At 55.2% G+C, this 19,029-nt stretch overlaps 1 protein-coding gene and 1 long non-coding RNA gene across 2 annotated transcripts in view; one reads left to right on the top strand and one right to left on the bottom strand.

Moving 5' to 3' along the window:
- The window catches only part of ITGA11 (integrin subunit alpha 11), a 148,734-nt gene that overhangs the window by 5,052 nt on the left and 124,653 nt on the right, over positions 1-19,029 (bottom strand). The window contains exons 17-26 of the mRNA XM_003929689.4: positions 18,168-18,310; positions 16,717-16,827; positions 13,254-13,339; positions 11,882-12,089; positions 8,333-8,431; positions 6,463-6,539; positions 4,459-4,548; positions 3,445-3,535; positions 1,665-1,778; positions 1,337-1,423 (exon numbers count right to left, since the gene is read on the bottom strand). Coding sequence (XP_003929738.3) covers positions 1,337-1,423; positions 1,665-1,778; positions 3,445-3,535; positions 4,459-4,548; positions 6,463-6,539; positions 8,333-8,431; positions 11,882-12,089; positions 13,254-13,339; positions 16,717-16,827; positions 18,168-18,310 — 1,106 coding nt within the window. The remainder of the gene's footprint in view (positions 1-1,336; positions 1,424-1,664; positions 1,779-3,444; positions 3,536-4,458; positions 4,549-6,462; positions 6,540-8,332; positions 8,432-11,881; positions 12,090-13,253; positions 13,340-16,716; positions 16,828-18,167; positions 18,311-19,029) is intronic.
- LOC141583472 (uncharacterized) lies at positions 14,305-18,193 on the top strand. Its single transcript, XR_012516089.1, has 4 exons — positions 14,305-15,614; positions 16,441-16,593; positions 17,732-17,991; positions 18,117-18,193. It is a non-coding gene; the product is annotated as an uncharacterized LOC141583472 (long non-coding RNA).

The raw sequence follows: 19,029 nt of genomic DNA, 5'->3' as shown, positions 1-19,029 counted from the left end.
CTGGGCTAGGGGGAGCAGGGGGAGGCAGCTCCGCTTGAACAACTGGGGCTCTGTTCCTGGGGGCAGGGACAGAGGATGGGGGATGAGGACAGAGCTGGGAGTGGGGGACATGTGCCCTCTGCCTGCCAGGGGATGACTGAAAGACAAATGAAGGCTGGCATAGCTGATGCTCCTTGAAGCTGTGCCTCATGACCGGCCTGGGTATACTCTAGGAACAAAACTCTGGTTCAACGTTAGGGAATCTAGAAATGTTTCCCATCACTGTATAAACACATAAAAGTAAAAAAATTACATGATCACTGCAGCAGATGCAGAAAAAATATTTTAGGAAGTCCAACTTCTGTTCATGATAAAGAAAAACCTCCCAGGGAATTTCCTGAATCCGATAAAAGGGGTCTTCCTCAAGTTCACAGAAAACGTGTATTATGAAAAAACTATGCATGAGCCCCAAAACTTTTTTCACCAAAGTAAACTCGTACTAACTTGTTGTAACCTGTGAACAGGGTCTAGTTAGAGGCACTAAGAAGGATAAGACATCAGTTTGAAAGGATTAAATGGAGAAACTAACGTTGATGGGAAACCCAAACAAACCTTCAAACAATTAGAATATATTAGGTGAAAGTTACTAGTGTAGCTGCTTTGCTGCCCACCCCAACCCCAACTCAGCCCGAATCTCTGGTAAAGCACACCACCCCCAATCAGTGCCTTGCGGGAGGCACTTGTTTTGGGGAAGTCAAACTCAAACAGCTAAGATTGTTGTCTAGGTAAAGAACAGTGGAAGTGGGCTGAGAATCTGGTGTCTGGAGGCAGGGGCAACCCTGAGAATGCAAACTGGAAATGAGCAGGTGTCTTGGGAAGGCTCTGGAAATCAAAGCTGATCTGCATTCCATCTCCAGCTCAGGAGGCCCCAGCTTGACGCGGCCAAATGTCTCCAGTACAAGCCCTGTGTGTGTGCTGGTGTTCTGGCTGCCTCTGGTTTCTTCCCCCTTCTCTCTGCTTCTCCGTATCCTACCAGCCCACCTGCCCCTGGTGCAAGTCCGCTCTCCCCACCCCTTTCTGCCTGTTTGCCTGACACTCCACAGGCTTGACCCTGGCTCCTCAGGCACTCGCTCTGTGTGTGTGTGCGCCCCACTCCCTGTGAGATGGGGGACTCACGTAGGCCAAGAAGTCTTTTCCTCCTTCAGTTTTTTCTTGGCTTGGGGCTGGGTACATATAGGTGCTCAGTAAGCTCTTAATTGACAAGCGATTGGATCAGGAGGGAAATGACCCCCGGAGCAAAGGTGGTGGCACGCCTCTGACCCCAACCGCCGTGGCTCTCGGTCTGGGGGACACTCACCAGCTGTGGAGCACGACTCAAGTCTTCCTCCATTGGGGTGGGCCGGTACTCAGTGCTGTTCCCCCAGATGTTACAGGATGTGTTCGTCTAAATAAAGGAGACACACACACATACACACACACACACACACACACACACACACACACACACACAGCCTCACAACTCTGGCCCACTTAGGCTCCCAGAGATGTTTCTTTTCTCCTCCTCTAGCCATGGCCCTGCGAGGAGAGAGCTGGGGTCTGGGAACCTGGGGATACCCATGGCGGGTGGGGGGTGTCTATCTCCTTCCGGTCCCCTCTGCTGAGCCGGCTCCCAAGGGCATCAGTACCTGGTCGGTGAGGAAGTCTCTCAGCATCAGCAGGCGGTTGCCACTCCTGGTGGCAATGGGGACGGTGATCTTCATCATCACCCCGTGGATGGGGAACAAGCCCAGGTTCTGGATCTGTGGCCAGAGATGGGGAGGTGTCAGTACAGGTAAGTTGAAGCGGGTGGAAAACAAGGTCCACAGGGGCTAACCAGCTCCTGGGGGTGGCCATTCCCCCAGCCAGGCCTGGGGACCAGACCCACTCAAGGCCCCCGGTATTTTTGCTAGAAAGCTCCTAAGCTCTGTCAAATTGTGGCCGGGGAGTGCCCTGACGAGTGCAAGAGAGCCTTGAAAGGGGGTGGGTGGCTGGAAGCCGAAGACAAGTCACTGGGGATGCTGAGGCCGGAGAGCAGGGGCCATCTCCATTTTCAACTCTTCTTGCCTGGGGGGCATTTTGTTGAGGCCAGGGGTGAAGATGGTGACCGCAATTAATGCATGATGAAAGGGAATCATTCATTAACAAAGGATATGCTACTAAATAGTGAGTGTGCGATTGTCCATGTTCTAGCAGTGCCACATTCAGTGCCAGGGTAGCAGTGATTCTAAGCAGGGCTTCGGAATCAGAAAGACCAGAAATCCAGTCCTGGGCCTGCTGCTATCACCTGTGAGCTGTGTGGCCCTGGGCAGCTTACTAGACCTCTCTGGAACAAGCCACGCAGGGCTCAGTGTGTCTGAAGTCCAGTATCCAGCTGTCAGCCTGCCCTCAGCATTCACACAGCTTACGAGAAGTTGATAAACTTACAGCAGTTTAGGGTTGGGGGAGCTTTCAGGGCCCACTATAGCAGAGGCTACTGAATTGCTTCCTAATGCTCATTGTCCCTCTTAGTGACAGAACTGAGGCAAAAAGCCACATTTCCCAGACTCCCTTACGGCTCAGTCACAACGTCTCGGATGGAGAGAGGTCACTGGAAGGGTGAGGAACTGCCAGGGAGGTCCCTTGATAAGGAAGGAACATGCACTTTTCCCCTTCTTCCTTCCTGCTGCCTGGGATGAGAACGTGATGACTGGAGCTGCAGCCTTCTTGTAGTGTGAGGCAACTGGAGGCTGGTTACTTCACACTGAGGATGGTGGAATAGAAGACCCACTCCTGGGTGACTTTGTGAAGCTGCCAACTCTGGACTTCTTTTATGGGAGAGAGTAAACCCTAGTTTGTTTAAACCACTGTTTTTTTTTTTTTTTTTTTTTTTGAGATGGAGTCTCACTCTGTTGCCCAGGCTGGAGAGCAATGGTGCGATCTTTGCTCACTGCAACCTCTGCCTCTTGGATTCAAGCAGTTCTCTGCCTCAGCCTCCCTAGTAGCTGGGATTACAGGCACCTACCACCATGCCCAGCTAATTTTTGTATTTTTAGTAGAGATGGGGTTTCACCATCTTGGCCAGGCTGGTCTTGAACTCCTGACCTCATGATCTACCTGCCTTGGCCTCCTAAAGTGCTGGAATTATAGGTGTGAACCATTGCGCCCAGCCTAAACCACTTTTTTTTTTTTTTTTTTTTAAATGTTTTAAGAATTTTAGGCAGCCACACCTTATCTTCGCCGATACATCCTCCACTGCAGTCCAGTTGTTTTTCAGAAGACTGAGAGGCCCAGAGATGAGAAGTGACTTGCTGAAAGTCACACAGTGGGTGGGTGGCAGGGTGAAGCCTGGACTCTGGGCACTAGTGATGGTTCCCACATTCTTCCCCTTCAGGATGGGGCTGCTCAGATCCCATCCTTCCCTCTCCACTGGCTCCCCTCCAGCCTTACCCTGAAGACGCAGTGGAAGGGAGGCCCGATGCCATCGTATCTCTCCAGCGTGCTGTTGGGCTTGACCTCGTAGTGGCTCAGGCTGCTGCTCCTGCAGAGACAGAGGACAGGGCCATCATGAGCTCAGTCAGTGCTGGCTGGCTGGACAGATGAATGAAAGAGGGAGAGGGCAGGTGCCGGCCTCCCCAGGGCCACAAAAAACATGTTCCCTCTTCTGTCGGTTGAGTGTGTCGCTTGGAAGGATTCTGAGCCTTAGCAGGAATCACCGCTGCTGTGCTGCTATCTGTGAGCAATGTCTGCCTCGCGTGTGGGTGGTGTGAATCAGAAGAGCCAGATATTTCACCCCTGGCCCAGCCTCTCTGCCTAGGGCTGTAGCCGCTTTTTGGGGTGACCATGCCACTGTGCCCCCTTTCACCCTCAGGGATGGCTGGTATGGGAGAGCCTGAGCTTCCTTTCCATATCTGCTGTTCCACCCTGACCTCTCCATCTGCCTGTGAGCTCTCAGAGGATAGGGGCTGTTTCCTCCGTCAGATCAGGGGCCAGTGGCATATCAAGGGGGTGGGGGTGGGAGCAGTCTGCCCCTCGGGGAAGAGTCTTCCCACTGAGGTTTAGATGTGCTGGCGTAAGGTGATCATAAAAAGCAGATTGACTTCTGATATGTATGATTACTGCGAAACTCTATGGGCCATGCATTCACTTGTTGCCTATGCCAGGGGTGGACACCCCCCACTGCACCCCTCCCTTCTTGCCCCTGCTGGGTGCTCCCCAGGGCCAGGCCTGTGTCTCCTCCTTCCTCTACTTTGATACCCCCTTCCCACACTGGCCGGGGGAGGCTGTACTCTCTGACTCATGAGGGACACACTTGGCTTCATCCATAGTCCCTTAGTGCTGGGGTCTGGCCCTATTAGGGCCCATCAGAGGATGCCCCCTCTTAGGCCCTTAGGCCTCCCTCCTCCCGCTCGCTATCCCTTCCCTCTCCTGGAACCGCCCCCCGCCCCCCCAAGCCTGGCCCACCTGGTGAAGAGGACGTCAGCCTCATATTTGAGGTGGAAGCGCAGAGGGGCCACGTTGTCTTCCTTGGTGCTGTCCCGCTCGTTACTGTCACTGCAAGGAGAGCCAGTCAGCAGGGTTGGGAAGGGGCCGTCCCACCTACAGCCGGCTCAGCCAGCACAGACGCAAGAAGGGTCTGAGGCGGGCTGAGGAAGGAGCACGCTGGCTTGTCAGGCCAATGGGCACCAGACTGGCCAGCCAGGGAACCCGAGGCATCTCCTAGGAGAGGAAGGGCCAGAGGCGGGGATGGATGACACAGGCTCTCCCCGCTGCCCCTTTAGGTGGAGTCAGGGGAGGGCTCTTGGCTGGTGTTGGGAGGCCTGTGCCTGGCCGGGCATGGACCAGACTGCCAGGCTGTGTGGTCCCTCACCGGGCCGCACTGTCTGTCAGGCAGGCCAGTCCTGCTGCCTGCTGGACTCTCGGGCTGTGAGAGACGTTACCTGTGGCAAAGGCTCTGCCCGCGGAGGCGGCACAATTCATTTAACTGTAGCTGGGATGTGAGGATGTGCAGGGTGTAAGTCCCCAGTGCTTCTGTGACCTCTGACCCACGTGTGTGTGTGCTGAAATGTTAGCATTCAGTTTGCCTGGGGTATTTCTTTTCTTTTCTTTTCTTTTTTTTTTTTGGAGTTGCAGTCTCGCTCTGTCGCCAGGCTGGAGCGCAGTGGCATGATCTTGGCTCACTGCAACCTCTGCCTCCCGGGTTCAAGCAATTCTCCCGCCTTAACCTCCTGAGTAGCTGGGACTACAGGTGCATGCCACCATGCCCAGCTAATTTTTGTATTTTTAGTAGAGACGGGGTTTCACTATGTTGGCCAGGATGGGCTTGATCTCTTGACCTCATGATCCGTCCGCCTCGGCTTCCAAAGTGCTGGGATTACAGGCGTGAGCCACTGCGCCCGGCTGGTATTTGTTTCTGGTATTTAGCTAAGGATTTGGGCCATTTATAAGGCTCCAAAGTGAACAGAATCCCTCCCTCCTTCCCCACATAGAGGTAATTCAGCAAAAAAGAGAATTGTATTTACTACTGACACAAAGTGATTCATGGTGTCAACACATAGCAAGCTACCTCTGGGAGACAGACAGGAAGACCCACACAGAGCAAGAAAAGGCCTCTTAAAAATGGAAAAAGGGAGCCGGGCGCAGTGGCTCACGCCTGTAATCCCAGCACTTTGGGAGGCCGAGGCGGGTGGATCACGAGGTCAAGAGATCGAGACCATCCTGGTCAACATGGTGAAACCCCGTCTCTACTAAAAATATAAAAAATTAGCTGGGCATGGTGGCGCGTGCCTGTAATCCCAGCTACTCAGGAGGCTGAGGCAGGAAAATTGCCTGGACCTGGGAGGCGGAGGTTGTGGTGAGCCGAGATCGCGCCATTGCACTCCAGCCTGGGTAACAAGAGCGAAACTCCGTTAAAAAAAAAAAGAAAAAAAAAAAAAATGGAAAAAGGAGAGAGAGGTGACTAGGGGAGGAAGAGCCCTGGATGGGGAATAGGACAACTAGCATTCAGCTTCCCGCTGCACAATTTACTGCTGTGTGTCCTCGGGAAATTCACTCATCTTCTCTGAACCTCTCTTAACTTGAAGGATGGGGTGGGGAATAACCCCTGCTTTGCTGATCTTAAGAGGCCACTGTGAGGTCTGGGATTTTTGCCTGTACCATGCTTTATAACCATAGGGTTTGTGAATTACTGCTGTATATAGGGCTGTCTAAAAGTAAGGGGCTGACATTATTATTTATCATCCAAAGAATGAAGAGTGGTGGTAGCAGAGGGGGCAGCAGGTTGGCCCACACCTGGGACGGATCCTGGCCCACTTCCCCACCCTATTCCCTCCACCCATGGTTGGGGCAGTGAGGGACAGGGTTGACGTCGGCGGTGCATTTGGTACCGGGAGGAGCAATTACTAGCAGCCAGAGAGCTGGGCCCCGAAATAACGCGCTTGAGGGAGGAGGAGCAGTCACGGCCCTGACCTGCCTGCAGCGAGCTGGATCTCCAGGTGGTACAGGAAGATGGATTTGCTGAACTCAAAATCGAGACGGAAAGCCACCTGCAAGGAAGCAGTCTGCGCGTCTGGGCATTGCCTGGACCAGCCCCGCCCACTCCCCACAGACCCCTGCCGGCTTGGGGACAGGGAGCTTGCTGGGGGCTGGGGGGCTGCTGGCTGGGAACAGGCTGGGAACAGGCTGGGAAAGGGAGGACCAGGTGCTAGAGAACCTGAGCTGAGCTTCAGGAGACAACAGCTCCCACAATGGGGTGTCTCGGGGCTGAGCCAGCCCCTCTCCCTCTCCCTCTTCTTTTATTTTTAACAAAAGCAACCAGAAAGCAGGGACTCCAGCTCCAGACTCGGTCTGCAGGGTTTTCAGGGTAGGGGGCCTTGATGGCAGGAAGGGCCAATGGCCATTGCCATGTACCACAGGATGCAGGGGCCAGAAGCGTTCGGTAGGACCGCCTTGTCCAATTCTTCTTCGTGTATGGCAGGGAGGGGATGGCCCAAAGGTTGGCAGCCACCCGGCAGGTCAGCAAGGCATCTGCCCCTCTTCTGGCAGCACTCCTGACACACTGCTTACCTGGGCCCTGATGCTCCCCTTCGCCCAGCGTGGGGAAACATGCCACCCTCCTTGCCTCCTCCCCGTCCCACCTGGGGGCATTACTGGGGCTTTGCACAGACCCCTGCTGCTCTCCCAGGTCTCACCCTCCAGAGGTTTCCCCAGGAGATCTCAGCAGGCCCCTTCTCAGCAGGAGTGGCTGGGCGTGGGTGGGGACGCCTGGGCTGTGTCCTGCCCTATCCTTACTCCAGAGCCCCTAGGTTTGTCTATGCTTCACCCCAGAAACTACTCCTTCAACTTCTGTCTCACCAGACAGGGGCTTCTCTAAGGAGCCCTCATCCCCGCTCCCATTTCTTCGTCTTTCCCCAGCCATGCAGACCCTGCTCCTGGGAGCACTGCTGTTGCCTAGCTGGCTCCTGCCACAGCTCCTCTCTGATTCCCAAGTTCAAGCAGCTTGGCCTCAATTAGTTCTGCTGCTCCAGAACCTTCTGTGGCTGCCCACTGCCCAGGGCTGATGTCCAAACAGTCCCTGCAATCTGGCATCTCCCTCCCTTTCTCAGCTACTTTGTTTCTCCCTTCACACACTGACCTTCTTTTCACATGCATTTTTTTTTTTTTTTTTTTTTTTTGAGATGGAGTCTCGCTCTGCTGTCCAGGCTGGAGTGCAGTGGCGTGATCTCAGCTCGCTGCAACCTCTGCCTCCTGGGTTCAAGCGACTCTCCTGCCTCAGCCTCCCAAATAGCTAGGATTACAGGCATGTGCCACCACTCATGGCTAATTTTTGTATTTTTAGTAGAAACAGGATTTCACCATCTTGGCCAGGCTGGTCTTGAACTCCTGACCTTGTGATCCATCGGCCTCGGCCTCCCAAAGTGCTGGGATTACAGGTGTGAGCTACTGCGCCCAGCCTCACATGTGCTTTTAAGCACCACTGGGTGGTAGGTGCTCAGGAAATGTAGTTTCTCTCCCCATACACAGCACAGAGGCAGAGACCAAGAATGTGAAAAACTTGTGGGGGTCCAGAACAGTGGGACTGGCTAAGGGCGGGTGGGAGGCTAGTGGCTGGGAGTGATAGGAATTCTGAGTTAAAGGGTGGGCTGCCAGCCTGGGGCTGACTGGCTAATTAGGTCACTTGAATGTCATTTCATAGGAGAAAAAAACAAAAGCCGACCCAGGCCTCCCACCCTTCCCTCATCATCTTTGTTCACTCCTGTGGTTCTTGCTGCCCTCCCATAACTCCCTGTGCCTCCCAGTGCCCACCCTGGCCCTCCCCCACACCGTGCCCAGCTTCAACCTTGGCCTTGGCCCGGAAGAAGGGGTAGCTGACATTGCAGACTTTCTTCTGGAACCTCCTCTCTTCGTTCACACACTCGATGCTGCCGTCTGAGTCCTCCTGGAGGTGGGTGGCAGACATCATGCCAGCAGTTAGGTGGGGCCTGGGACCAGGTCTGGAGGCTCCTTCACCCCCAGCCTGCAGTCCCTCCCCAGGGGCCACCTCAACCTCTGATACCCATACAGAAGCCTGGACCACAGCCCTTCTGACGTCTGAGACCCCAGAGGCTCCAGAGACTGGGGTATGGCTTGGTTCCTGGTACTTGGCATGACACGGGGCGGGGCATACTCAGAGGCTGTCAGGTTAGGGGAAGAATGGCAGGCAGGGGTCGCGTATGTGCTGTCATTTACTCTGGTTCCCCCAATGCAGGCCGATCATCCCATTATAGTTGGGGACACTGAGGCCCAGAGGCAGGAGGTGTGGATAGGAACATGTAATCCTTGTAACAACTAGATGAGGTACTGTCATCCTCATTGAACAGATGAGCAAAATGAGATGCAAACATAGTCAACGACAAGGGATTGTGTATCTCAAAATAGCTACAAAAGAGCGTTTTGTAAGTCCCTACCACAAAGAAATGAGAAACATTTGGGGTGATGGGTATACTAATCACCCTGATTTGATCATTACACAACATATCTGTGTATTGATACCTCACATTGTGTCCCATAAATACACAGAATTATGAATGACAATCAGAAAAAAAATTCTTTGAGACAGAGTCTCACTCTGTCACCCAGGCTGGAGTGCAGTGGCACGATCTCGGCTCACGGCAACCTCCGCCTGTCTCCCAGGGGCAAGCGGTCCTTCTGCATCCTGAGTAGCTGGAATTACAGGTGAGCACCACTACACCCAGCTAACTTTTTGGGTATTTTTAGTAGAGACAGGGTTTCACTATGTTGGCCAGGCTGGTCTTGAACTTCTGGCCTCATGTAATCTGTCTGCCCCTGCCTCCCAGAGTGCTGGGATTACAGGCATAAGCTACGACACCCAGCCAAAAATGTTTTCCCCCTTCAACTCAGCCACTGTTTCTCAAGGGCCACAGCTGGTGAGTGGCCTGCTGCACAAAGCATATGTGATCAGACCGACACATCTGTACTTGGCTGAGAGGGGTGCTCTCTCTGCTAGAGTTCCCCTTGGCTGGATGCTGGGGAGACAGAGGAGAGGCAGGCCGACCTCGCAGCCTGGGCTGGGGATGGGTGGCGACACCTGTGAAGGAGCCAGGCTCCAGGCTAGCCCTGCACCCCATCTGCCGTGTGTGGGGACAGAAGAATGTGCCTCCCGCTTCTCTATACCTCCTCTCATTTCCAAAAGCCTTTCTGAGCCACAGAAACAAGCTCCATGATTCTCTCCCCTGGGTTTAGGAGCAGGCACAGGACTGGCCTTGTGAAGTCTGAGCCAGGGCAGCAGGGGAAGGCGGGTGCCGTGTGAGGCTCGATTCTCTCTGTGTACCTGAAATCCAGACAGACACAAGTCCCCGGGCAGGAGGGGACTTCGAGAGACCATCACGTAGGCTCTTCATCATCAGCCTGGGCTGTCACTCTGGGCAGTGGAGAGGGAGTGGGGTTGGGGACCAGGCCTGGGCCTGACAGAAGGGACTGTGGCTGCAGATAGGCCTTGAGGTCTGTGTGAGGATGGGGAGCCCACTGTGGGGAGGAGGAGGGGACCCGAGCAGGCAGCTCCTCGCTGTCCCGGGGTGACCTCCCTCCACTCAGCTTTTTCTCCTGGCTACAGCAGCTGCTCCTGTGTGTGTGGCAAGCAAGAGGACCCTCGGGGAGGGGTGCTGGGTGGCGGTTCTGGCTGGAGGAGAGGACAGTCTGGCTCAACACCTGTCTTGCCTGTACACTGCATTTCGCATGGACACTGACGTCCTTGAGGACAGAGGCTGTGTCTGAGGGCCCGGGGACCCCAACACCCGCTCATGACATTGACGTCTGAGTTGACTCAACAAACGTGTCTTGAGGGCCTTCTATGCGCCCAGCTCCGACACAGGCTAAGAGGCAGGGCTCTAGCTAAGGCAGGGCTCTTGCTCCCTGGGGGTCGAGGGCTTCAGCAGGCCAGCACTTGGAGACTGAGGCTTCCTCAGAGCTCATGAGGGCTGTGCCGGCTGGAGGGCCACCTGTGGCCTTGGGGGGCTTCAGGAAGGATCCCCAGAGGGCAGGGCGTGAGGACTATGCTTTGTCACGAAGTGCAGGTTCGGGTGTCAGCTGTGGGGTGGGAATCCTGCTCTGCCGCTCACCAGCTGTGTGGTCGTAGGCAGGCCTTAACCCCTTCTCATTGCCTCAGCTTCCTCCTCTGTGAAATGGGACCACCACCACCACTACTGCTATGCCTGAGCTTGCTGCAAGGGTTGAATGCACGCCAAGTGCTAGCACGGTGCTGGACGCCGTGAGTGGGCAGTAGGTGGATGGTCACCAAGTAGGAGCAGAAGCCTACTGGGCAGTGGAGAGAGGAGTTTCAGGTGGTGGCCATGGTGGGAACGAGCAGGGCATGCTGGGAAACAAGGTGGCTGTGGCAGGCTTAGGGGAGAAGTGGCAGGTGGTGGGTGGGACAGGCACTGGCTGCCACAATGGGGAGCCTGGAGTTTGCTCTGACAGCAGGTGGGAGTGATCAGAAGTGTTTTTTTTTTTTTTTTTTTTTTTTTTGAGACGGAGTTTCGCTCTTGTTACCCAGGCTGGAGTGCAATGGCGCGATCTCGGCTCACCGCAACCTCCGCCTCCTGGGTTCAGGCAATTCTCCTGCCTCAGCCTCCTGAGTAGCCGGGATTACAGGCACGTGCCACTATACCCAGCTAATGTTTTGTATTTTTAGTAGAGACGGGGTTTCACCATGTTGACCAGGATGGTCTCAGTCTCTTGACCTCGTGATCCACCCGCCTCGGCCTCCCAAAGTGCTGGGATTACAGGCTTGAGCCACCGTGCCCGGCCGATCAGAAGTTTTAAGGTGGGGAGGAACCGCTTCCGATTCTTGTCAGAAGGGCCTTCCGAGCAAGCCCGCAGGGTGTGCTGTTGGTAGAAGGTGTGGATGGCTGGTAGCACATGTGTGGTGTGTGCCCCTGACCAGGGCCCGGGAGATGGGCTGAAGGGTATTCCTCCCCATGGTCCCAAAGGGCTCAGACTCCCCCAGTGCCGGTGGTTCTCAGCCCTGGCTGCACACTGGTCACCTAGGGAGCTTTAAAAGCCTCCCGATGCCAGGCTCAACCCCAGAGCAAATCAGTTAGGATCTCCAGGGGAGGAGTCTGGGGGCAGGCTTTTTAAAGCTCTCCTTTGATTCTTTTTTATTTAATTACTTTATATATTTTTGTAGAGATGAGGTCTTCCTATGTTGCCCAAGCTGGTCTCAAACTCCTGGGCTCAAGTGATCCTCCCACCTCAGCCTCCCAAAGTGCTAGGCTTACAGGCATGAGCCACCGCACCCAGCTCTCTCGTGATTCTAACGTGTAGCCGGGACCCCGCTTGGCCTTCCTTCTCCTTTGCGCCAGGCAGTCTGGGCAGCTCGCTGAGCTCTTACCTTCTGGATCAAGCTGGCAAACTGCAGGTTTGCTGACTGTGAGATATTCAGGATCGTGCTGTACGCGTTCTCGCCCCTGTTCTCCAGTGTGGCCTCCACCGCCACTCGCCGGCGTGTGTTCTCTATGATGAAAACTGCGGTGTCGAAGGACAGCGTATATGTGGAGCAGTCCTGTGCAGGCTTCCTCAGCACCCTCTGGCAGTACTCCCTGAGAACAAGAGAGCACCAGAGACTGAGCAGATGGGATGAGGAAAGCAGGGGTGGAGAGGAACCCCAGGGTTAGGGCAGAAAGGCCGATCTGGGCACCTGACTGCCCTCTGCTCATGGGAAGAGCCACTAGGAGAAGAGGGAAAATGATGGCAGGCCTGGAAAGAGCTCACCCTTCAAGACCATTTCCTATTTCAAAGGCCCTTGGTGTTCCCACCATAGACATCATACCCTCCTCTGAACCCAGAGCTCTTATTTGACCTCACCACTCACGCATCACCACTCCGTGCATCATGTTTCCCTTTTGGCCTTGGCTGCCAGGAAACTCAGCCCTAACGTAGAGATAATCCTGATTTTAGCCTAGCTGATTAGAATGTGATCCATTATCCTCCTACAAGGTTTGGACATGCTATTTTTTTTTTTTTTTTTTTTTTTTGAGACGGAGTTTTGCTCTTGTTACCCAGGCTGGAGTGCAATGGCGCGATCTCGGCTCACCGCAACCTCCGCCTCCTGGGTTCAGGCAATTCTCCTGCCTCAGCCTCCGGAGTAGCTGGGATTACAGGCACGCGCCACCATGCCCAACTAATTTTTTGCACCTTTAGTAGAGACGGGGTTTCACCATGTTGACCAGGATGGTCTCGATCTCTTGACCTCGTGATCCACCCGCCTCGGCCTCCCAAAGTGCTGGGATTACAGGCTTGAGCCACCGCGCCCGGGTGGACATGCTATTTTGATTTATTGTCTATTGCATGGTTATATATGTTTTCTACCTAATTCGTCTCATAGTTGGATCAAAGTTGAGCATAAATTATTGGAAAGTATATTACATAAATTTAAAATATGATATTCCTCATTACTTTCCCTTGTATGTTAGTCTGTCTCTTCCAGGGGATTGTACGGCTCCCGCTCACCCTCTGCTGGCGTCCCTGGCATCTTTCCATTAGAAGGATTGGAAAGCCCAAAGTGTCCGGCCAGCGGGCCCTAGAGATTACCTCATCTGAGTTGGAGGCAGAGCCTGGGCCAGAACGCAGGCTCCAGGTTCAGTGTTTGATCCACACTGCCCGAGAGGAGGACGTCCAGGAAACACTCCAGGGCCCCAGGAGCTCCAGAGCCTCTGGCAGTGAAGGGGAAGGGGCAGCAGTGGGGGCGGAAGGAGCTGACTCACATGGCTGTGGGCAGGTCACTCCGGGCATCCAGCACAAGGTCAGGGACGCAGTGCTCATCCTCACTGCAGCCGTTCCAGAAGGGCACCTGGGCCGGGGAGAGCCGGTGTGGGCAGCAGGGCAGGGACCCACAGCCCCTCGCATCTGGCTCCACCACAGTAGACACGGGCGGGCTTTCCTGCACTTTCCCCAGATGGCCAAACTGCTTTTTCTTGTGCTTCCGCATAGATGCTTCCCTCTTTAAAATGAGGCTCAAAACTCAGCTCCTCCTCGTTCCCTTCCAGTTTGTAACTGAGCCGACAGCACAGACCCCCTTCTCCCCGCCATCCACCCAGCAGAGCAGTTCTGGTCAACATTTATTGATCATCTACTGTGTGTGGGCAAAGGGCTTTAGGACCGGGGCTATGAAACAGGGAAGAAGCGGCTTCTACCCTCAGCTCATGGGGAAGATTCGTGAGTGAACAAATAACTGGCGTAAAATGTGCAAAAAACCCAAAAGAAGTGTGCATGAGGAATAGAAGAGGCAGAGAAGAGAAATAGCTGTTTTGGCCTGTAGGAACTCAGGGAAGGCTTCAGGGAAGTGTCAGTGGGTCCGAGTTCTGAAGAACGGTCAATGTAGCTGGGTGGACTGGGGTGGAGGGTGGAGGAGCCCAGGAGGAGGAGGGTTTGATGCAGAGGCCCTGGGGCAGGAGCACACGGTGAGTCTGGGAAATGAGGGGTAGTTCAGTGTTGCTGTGGTAAGAGACAGGGGTGGGGGAGATGAAGAGATGGGCAGGGGGCTGTGACCTTGAGGGCCTTGGGGTCATGCCTTACAACTGGCAGGAATCGCCGAGTGCCTCAGGCAGGGAGTGTCCCGACGGACCTGTGTTTTTTTTTTTTTTTTTTTTTTTTTTTTTTTTTTGTTTTTTTTTTCTGAGACGGAGTTTCACTCTTGTTACCCAGGCTGGAGTGCAATGGCGTGATCTCGGCTCACCGCAACCTCCGCCTCCTGGGTTCAGGCAATTCTCCTGCCTCAGCCTCCTAAGTAGCTGGGATTACAGGCACGTGCCACCATGCCCAGCTAATTTTTTGTATTTTTAGTAGAGACGGGGTTTCACCATGTTGACCAGGATGGCCTCGATCTCTTGACCTCGTGATCCACCCGCCTCGGCCTCCCAAAGTGCTGGGATTACAGGCGTGAGCCACCGCGCCCGGCGGACCTGTGTTTTGAAGGCTGCCCTGGCTGCTGTGGGAGAATGGAGTGAGAAGATGGAAGCTGGAGGCAGGGAGACCACTGAGGCGGCTGCCGCCACATTTGGGCAAGAGGTGATGCTGGTGTCGGTGTGGCAGTGGGCATGGGAGGAGAAAATAGGTCAGTGACCCCAGAGGCGGGATCCACAGGAACCTGGAGGTTGTCAGGGCTGAGGGAGAAAGGGGTCCAGGAGTGTCAGCTGAGTTACTTTTTAGGTGTCTGGAAGGATGGCCATGCCATTTGTTAATAAAGGCAGGGGTTGGCTGGGTACGGTGGCTCACACCTGTAATCCCAGCACTTTGGGAGGCTGAGGTGGGCGGATCGCTAGAGGTCAGGAGTTTGAGACCAGCCTGGCCAACATGGTGAAACCCTGTCTCTACTAAAAATACAAAAATTAATTGGGCGTGGTAGTGGTGCACACTGATAATCCCAGCTACTCGGGAGTCTGAGGCAGGAGAATTGTTTGAACCTGGGAGGTGTAGGTTGCAGTAAGCCGAGATCACGCCATTGCACTCCAGCTGGACAACAGAGCGATACTCCGTTTAGGAAAAAACAAAAACAAACAAACAAAAAAAAACCAGGGATTAAGTGGAGAAGTTTGGTTTGGGGGCACATTGAGTTCTCAGTGCCTGTGGCCCACCCGGGACAAGGACCTCAGCAGGCAGCTGGATATTCAAGCCTGGAGCTGAGGAGCAGTAACTGTGACTATCAAGACACAGCCCAAACCAGGGGTGAGGAAAGAGGTGTCACCAAGTCATGTGTATCTTAAATTCATTAACTTTTCTTGAAGGAGAGCTCTCCGGCCCTCCCTCAGATCCAGGTGCTCTTGCTTTAGGCATCGTTCTACGCATCTTGCCCCTCGGCTCCCCACCGCATGGTGCATCTGCAGCTAGAAGCAGGCCAGCTGCCGTACCAACCAGCAGAGCCATATCCAGGGGTCACCGTGGAGCTGTACCAAGATGTACGGAGACTCTGAGAGTGGCGGGAAAGGGACTCAGTTCATCCTCTGAGTGTATGCTGCCTCCCACCTGGCCTGGGCTGCTCATCACTACCTTGCATGGTGCTCATCGGTGTGAGAGCAGGGATTACCCTGTGTGGTAATCCGCACTGTGGGCTTCGGCATGCTTGTGGGGTGAGTGCCATGTACTCATTCATTTGCCATAGTGACTTTGTAATTACTGTGAGAGGACCAAAATGACTTAGTGCACCCAGCTTTCCCCTTCTCCTTGCTCATTAAGGAGGAAGCCAGCAGTGCCAGCACAGGGCTGCAGACTCAGGAGAAAAGGGGGAGGTGTGAGGACGGGCGTTTGGCGGAGGACTGTGGGAGGCCTGTGGTGTGGGCGGGGGCCGCGGGGGGTGATGCGTGTCAAGGAGAGAAGGGGAGGCTTTCAGGGGCATTGCTGTGCACTGTACAGTCCTTTCCTGGTGTTGAAGAAATGCAGGTCAGAACCCGAGTGATTCTGAAACTGCTTCCTGGCCAGATTCTGGCACTCATACAGACATTGCTCAGTGACTGGACCTCACGGAATGGCTGAAGAGTGCCATGGTGTGTTCAAAAGTTGTTTTTCTAAATCCTCAAGGTTCAGGCTTTAGCTATTCCATTTTACAACTTCGCCTGCTCTCACAGCCCAGCAGCAGGATTGAATGCTGCTTGACATTTTCCTTGAGTGGGATTTACATGGAGCTGCAGCTGCAGGGAGCATCTGAATGTTAGATGCCCAACATTTTGGATGCCTCTAGAGCCAGGGATCAGGCAGTGCGGTTGAGGGATGGGGCCACTTCGTTTTGGAATACTCAGTCACTCTGTGAATAAGTCAGTCATCTAACAAGCAGAACCCCCAGCTCTGAGTGGCTGAGTCTCTCTCTGGTCTCCACTGTCATCATCTGTTGAGGAGGGAGGTGGGTGATTAAGATCTCAGGTCCCTTCTCATCCAGTGGGTCACTATATTCCTCCACAGCTCACCCCTTGCTCCCCTGTGCTGGGGATATGGGGAACGTTGAACAGGAGGCCTGGGCCTTGCCCTCGAGGAACTGATTCTGCTAATACTCAGCACAGGCCTCGAGGGAGGGGGGAAGGAGCCAGCCGCACTGCGAGTTTGCTGGGACAGGAGGTAGGAAGGCGAGGGGAGGGATGGTGTCCTCTGTACCCGGCACACTCAGGCTCTGGGCTTTGGGAGGAGGGGGGGTGGGGGTGGGGTTCGTGCCCGAGGTGCGTGCCCTGTACCGACATGTACCGAGACTCTGAGAGTGGTAGGCCAGCCGTCGTCCAGCATGGGGCCGTGGTCAGCGTCCTCCAGGGAATACTCGACTGAGAAGGCCACTGGCTTCACGTAGTCAGCGGTGTCCTGGGGATGGAGAGAACATTACTTTCTGGGCCAGGACCATGGATGCTGAGATAGACTGCCACCTTGTGAAGGTGGCAGGCCAGCTGCCCTGTCCCCCTCAGGCTGAGTCTGCGGAAGGATGGAGGTTCCTAGCGGGTCTGTTGGTGGGAAGAGTGTGCCTCTATGAAAGGAGCTCCAGGCTCTGCTCATGCCAGCCTAGCTGCCTGGCCGTTTCGCCAAGCTCCTGGGCATCCTTCAGGGCTGGGCTCCCATTGCCCAGATACCTCGGCCTCCGGGAAGCCTGGTGGCGCCGGCCCGCCTCCTACCCCCCCACCACTCTGTTCAGACCGGTTACTCCCGTTGCGCACCTGGCTTTTGAACTGTCTGACTGTGTGTCACTTCCCTCCCAAGCCAGGAAGAGGCCTGGGGCCTCCCAGCAGGGCCCCAGCACCGTGGTTAGGGCTTTAGCTTGTGGAATTGGTGAATGAACAAACTTGTGAGCAAGGCAGAGGCACTCCGGCTGGTTCTGAGCACAGACGGTAAAGAAAGGGGTGGCTTAGAGCTGCCTAAAACCTGCAATCCCTGATTTTATAAAGGCGGTGGCTCTGAAACCTGAGCTGGCATCAGGGTCCCCTGGGAGCCTGTTAAAACACGGGGTGCTGGCCCCACTCCCAGAGTTTCTGAGTCAGAACATGCGCATTTCCAGGTTTAGGGGGAGGATGAAGATGCTGCTAGTGTGGATGTGTGGGGGGCCCCTTAGCGGGCATGCGCCTTCTCACACCTGCTCACGTCTCTGACCTCTGGCCATCGAACTCCTGGGGCCGGGTGGGTTTCAAGTGCCCCTGCTTGCGTCTCTGAGGCTGGAGCTGTAAGCTGGGTATTTGGTCTCTCTGGATGGAAGTAAACCTCTCATCCTCTTCCTTAGCTAGAAAATGGGGGCACCAGGCCACTACCCTGCTCTTGACATCACCGGCGCCCCTCAGTCTCTCCTCCCATTTTGTACATGCGACCGCCTTCTGGACCTGGCCTTCACTGTTAGCTGCTGCCTGCTGATCCCTTCCTTCGGGGCCGCGCCCCCCACCAGCTGCTCCCAGTTTTCTCTGCTGGACCTACCGAGCCCAATTTCTTCCCTCGGCATCTGAGAGTGGCAGGAGCAGAGGTTTTGGAAGGAGGTCCAGGGTGGTGGTAGGTAGCGTGTCTCTGGGGCATGGGGTGGGGATGTGGGATGGCCAAGGTCAGGGACAATGTCCCCAACCTCAGGCTCAGAACCAGCCAGTCACAAGGTGGACTCTCTGCCTCTCCCTCGGCAGGAGCTCCTTCCTGTAGGAGCGTGGGCTCCGCGGGTGCGGCTGCCAGCTCACCAGGACGTGGAAGTTGATCCGCTCACAGAGCTCCTGGCTGGAAAAGAGCAGGACGGCCCTGTTGGTGAACTGGTCCCCGCCCTCGTCCAGGTGGGCCCTCGGTGTATACCGCCTCTCGTCCATGGTGGCGTTGTATCTGATGCCTGCAGGAGGGGAGAGGGCAATACCACAGAGGTGGAGCCACATGCATACCCAAGACTGTCTGCCTCCTCCAGGAAGCCCCCCAGGCTGGCCAGGGGGACAGCTGTTCGTTTCTTCTCACAAGGCCCAGGGTGGGTGGGAAACTCCCACACGGAGAACAAATGATTGTATCAGGAAGGGAAAGGAAGGAACCAGAGACAAGGGGGAGGCGGAGGGTGGAGAATGAGCAGGAGGAAGAAACGGAGGGAAAGTGAATGCCGCAGACGAGGGGAGACAGGATGTGGGCCAGGCTGGTGCCCCTGCTGGGTCAACAGCCCCCTCTGCCTCTCCCTCCACCTTCCCTTTCTCTCCCTGGGCACTGGGATCCCCCTTAGGGCTGGTCAGAGCCTTTGCTGGGTGCTTCCTCTCACACCAAGGAGGGCTGGCCAGCCCCTTCCCACTGGATCCTCAAACCTTCGACTCCACTCTGGGGCATAAAGCCTGCAGCCTCCTCCCCTTCCATTTGGTTTTGCCAATTCCAGGAAAGGCTTAGTCCCTTCTCCTGCACCCCAGCCGCCCGCAGGTTGCTCCTGGCCCGAGGCCCTCGTATCTGTCTCCTCTCAGGGAGGGATGTTGAAACAGAGAGGGGCACAGTCAGTCCCCAGGCCCGCCTGTGTTCTCTCCTTTGTCTGATCCTGCTGCTTGGCTGAGACACTCCCCGAGTCCCCATTTCCTGTGCTAG

This window comes from Saimiri boliviensis, chromosome 2 (genome assembly GCF_048565385.1).
Source record: "Saimiri boliviensis isolate mSaiBol1 chromosome 2, mSaiBol1.pri, whole genome shotgun sequence".
NCBI classification, from domain to species: Eukaryota; Metazoa; Chordata; class Mammalia; order Primates; family Cebidae; genus Saimiri; species Saimiri boliviensis.
Note: the sequence above shows the minus strand (reverse complement) of the source record. Positions and strands in the feature narration are given on the sequence as shown.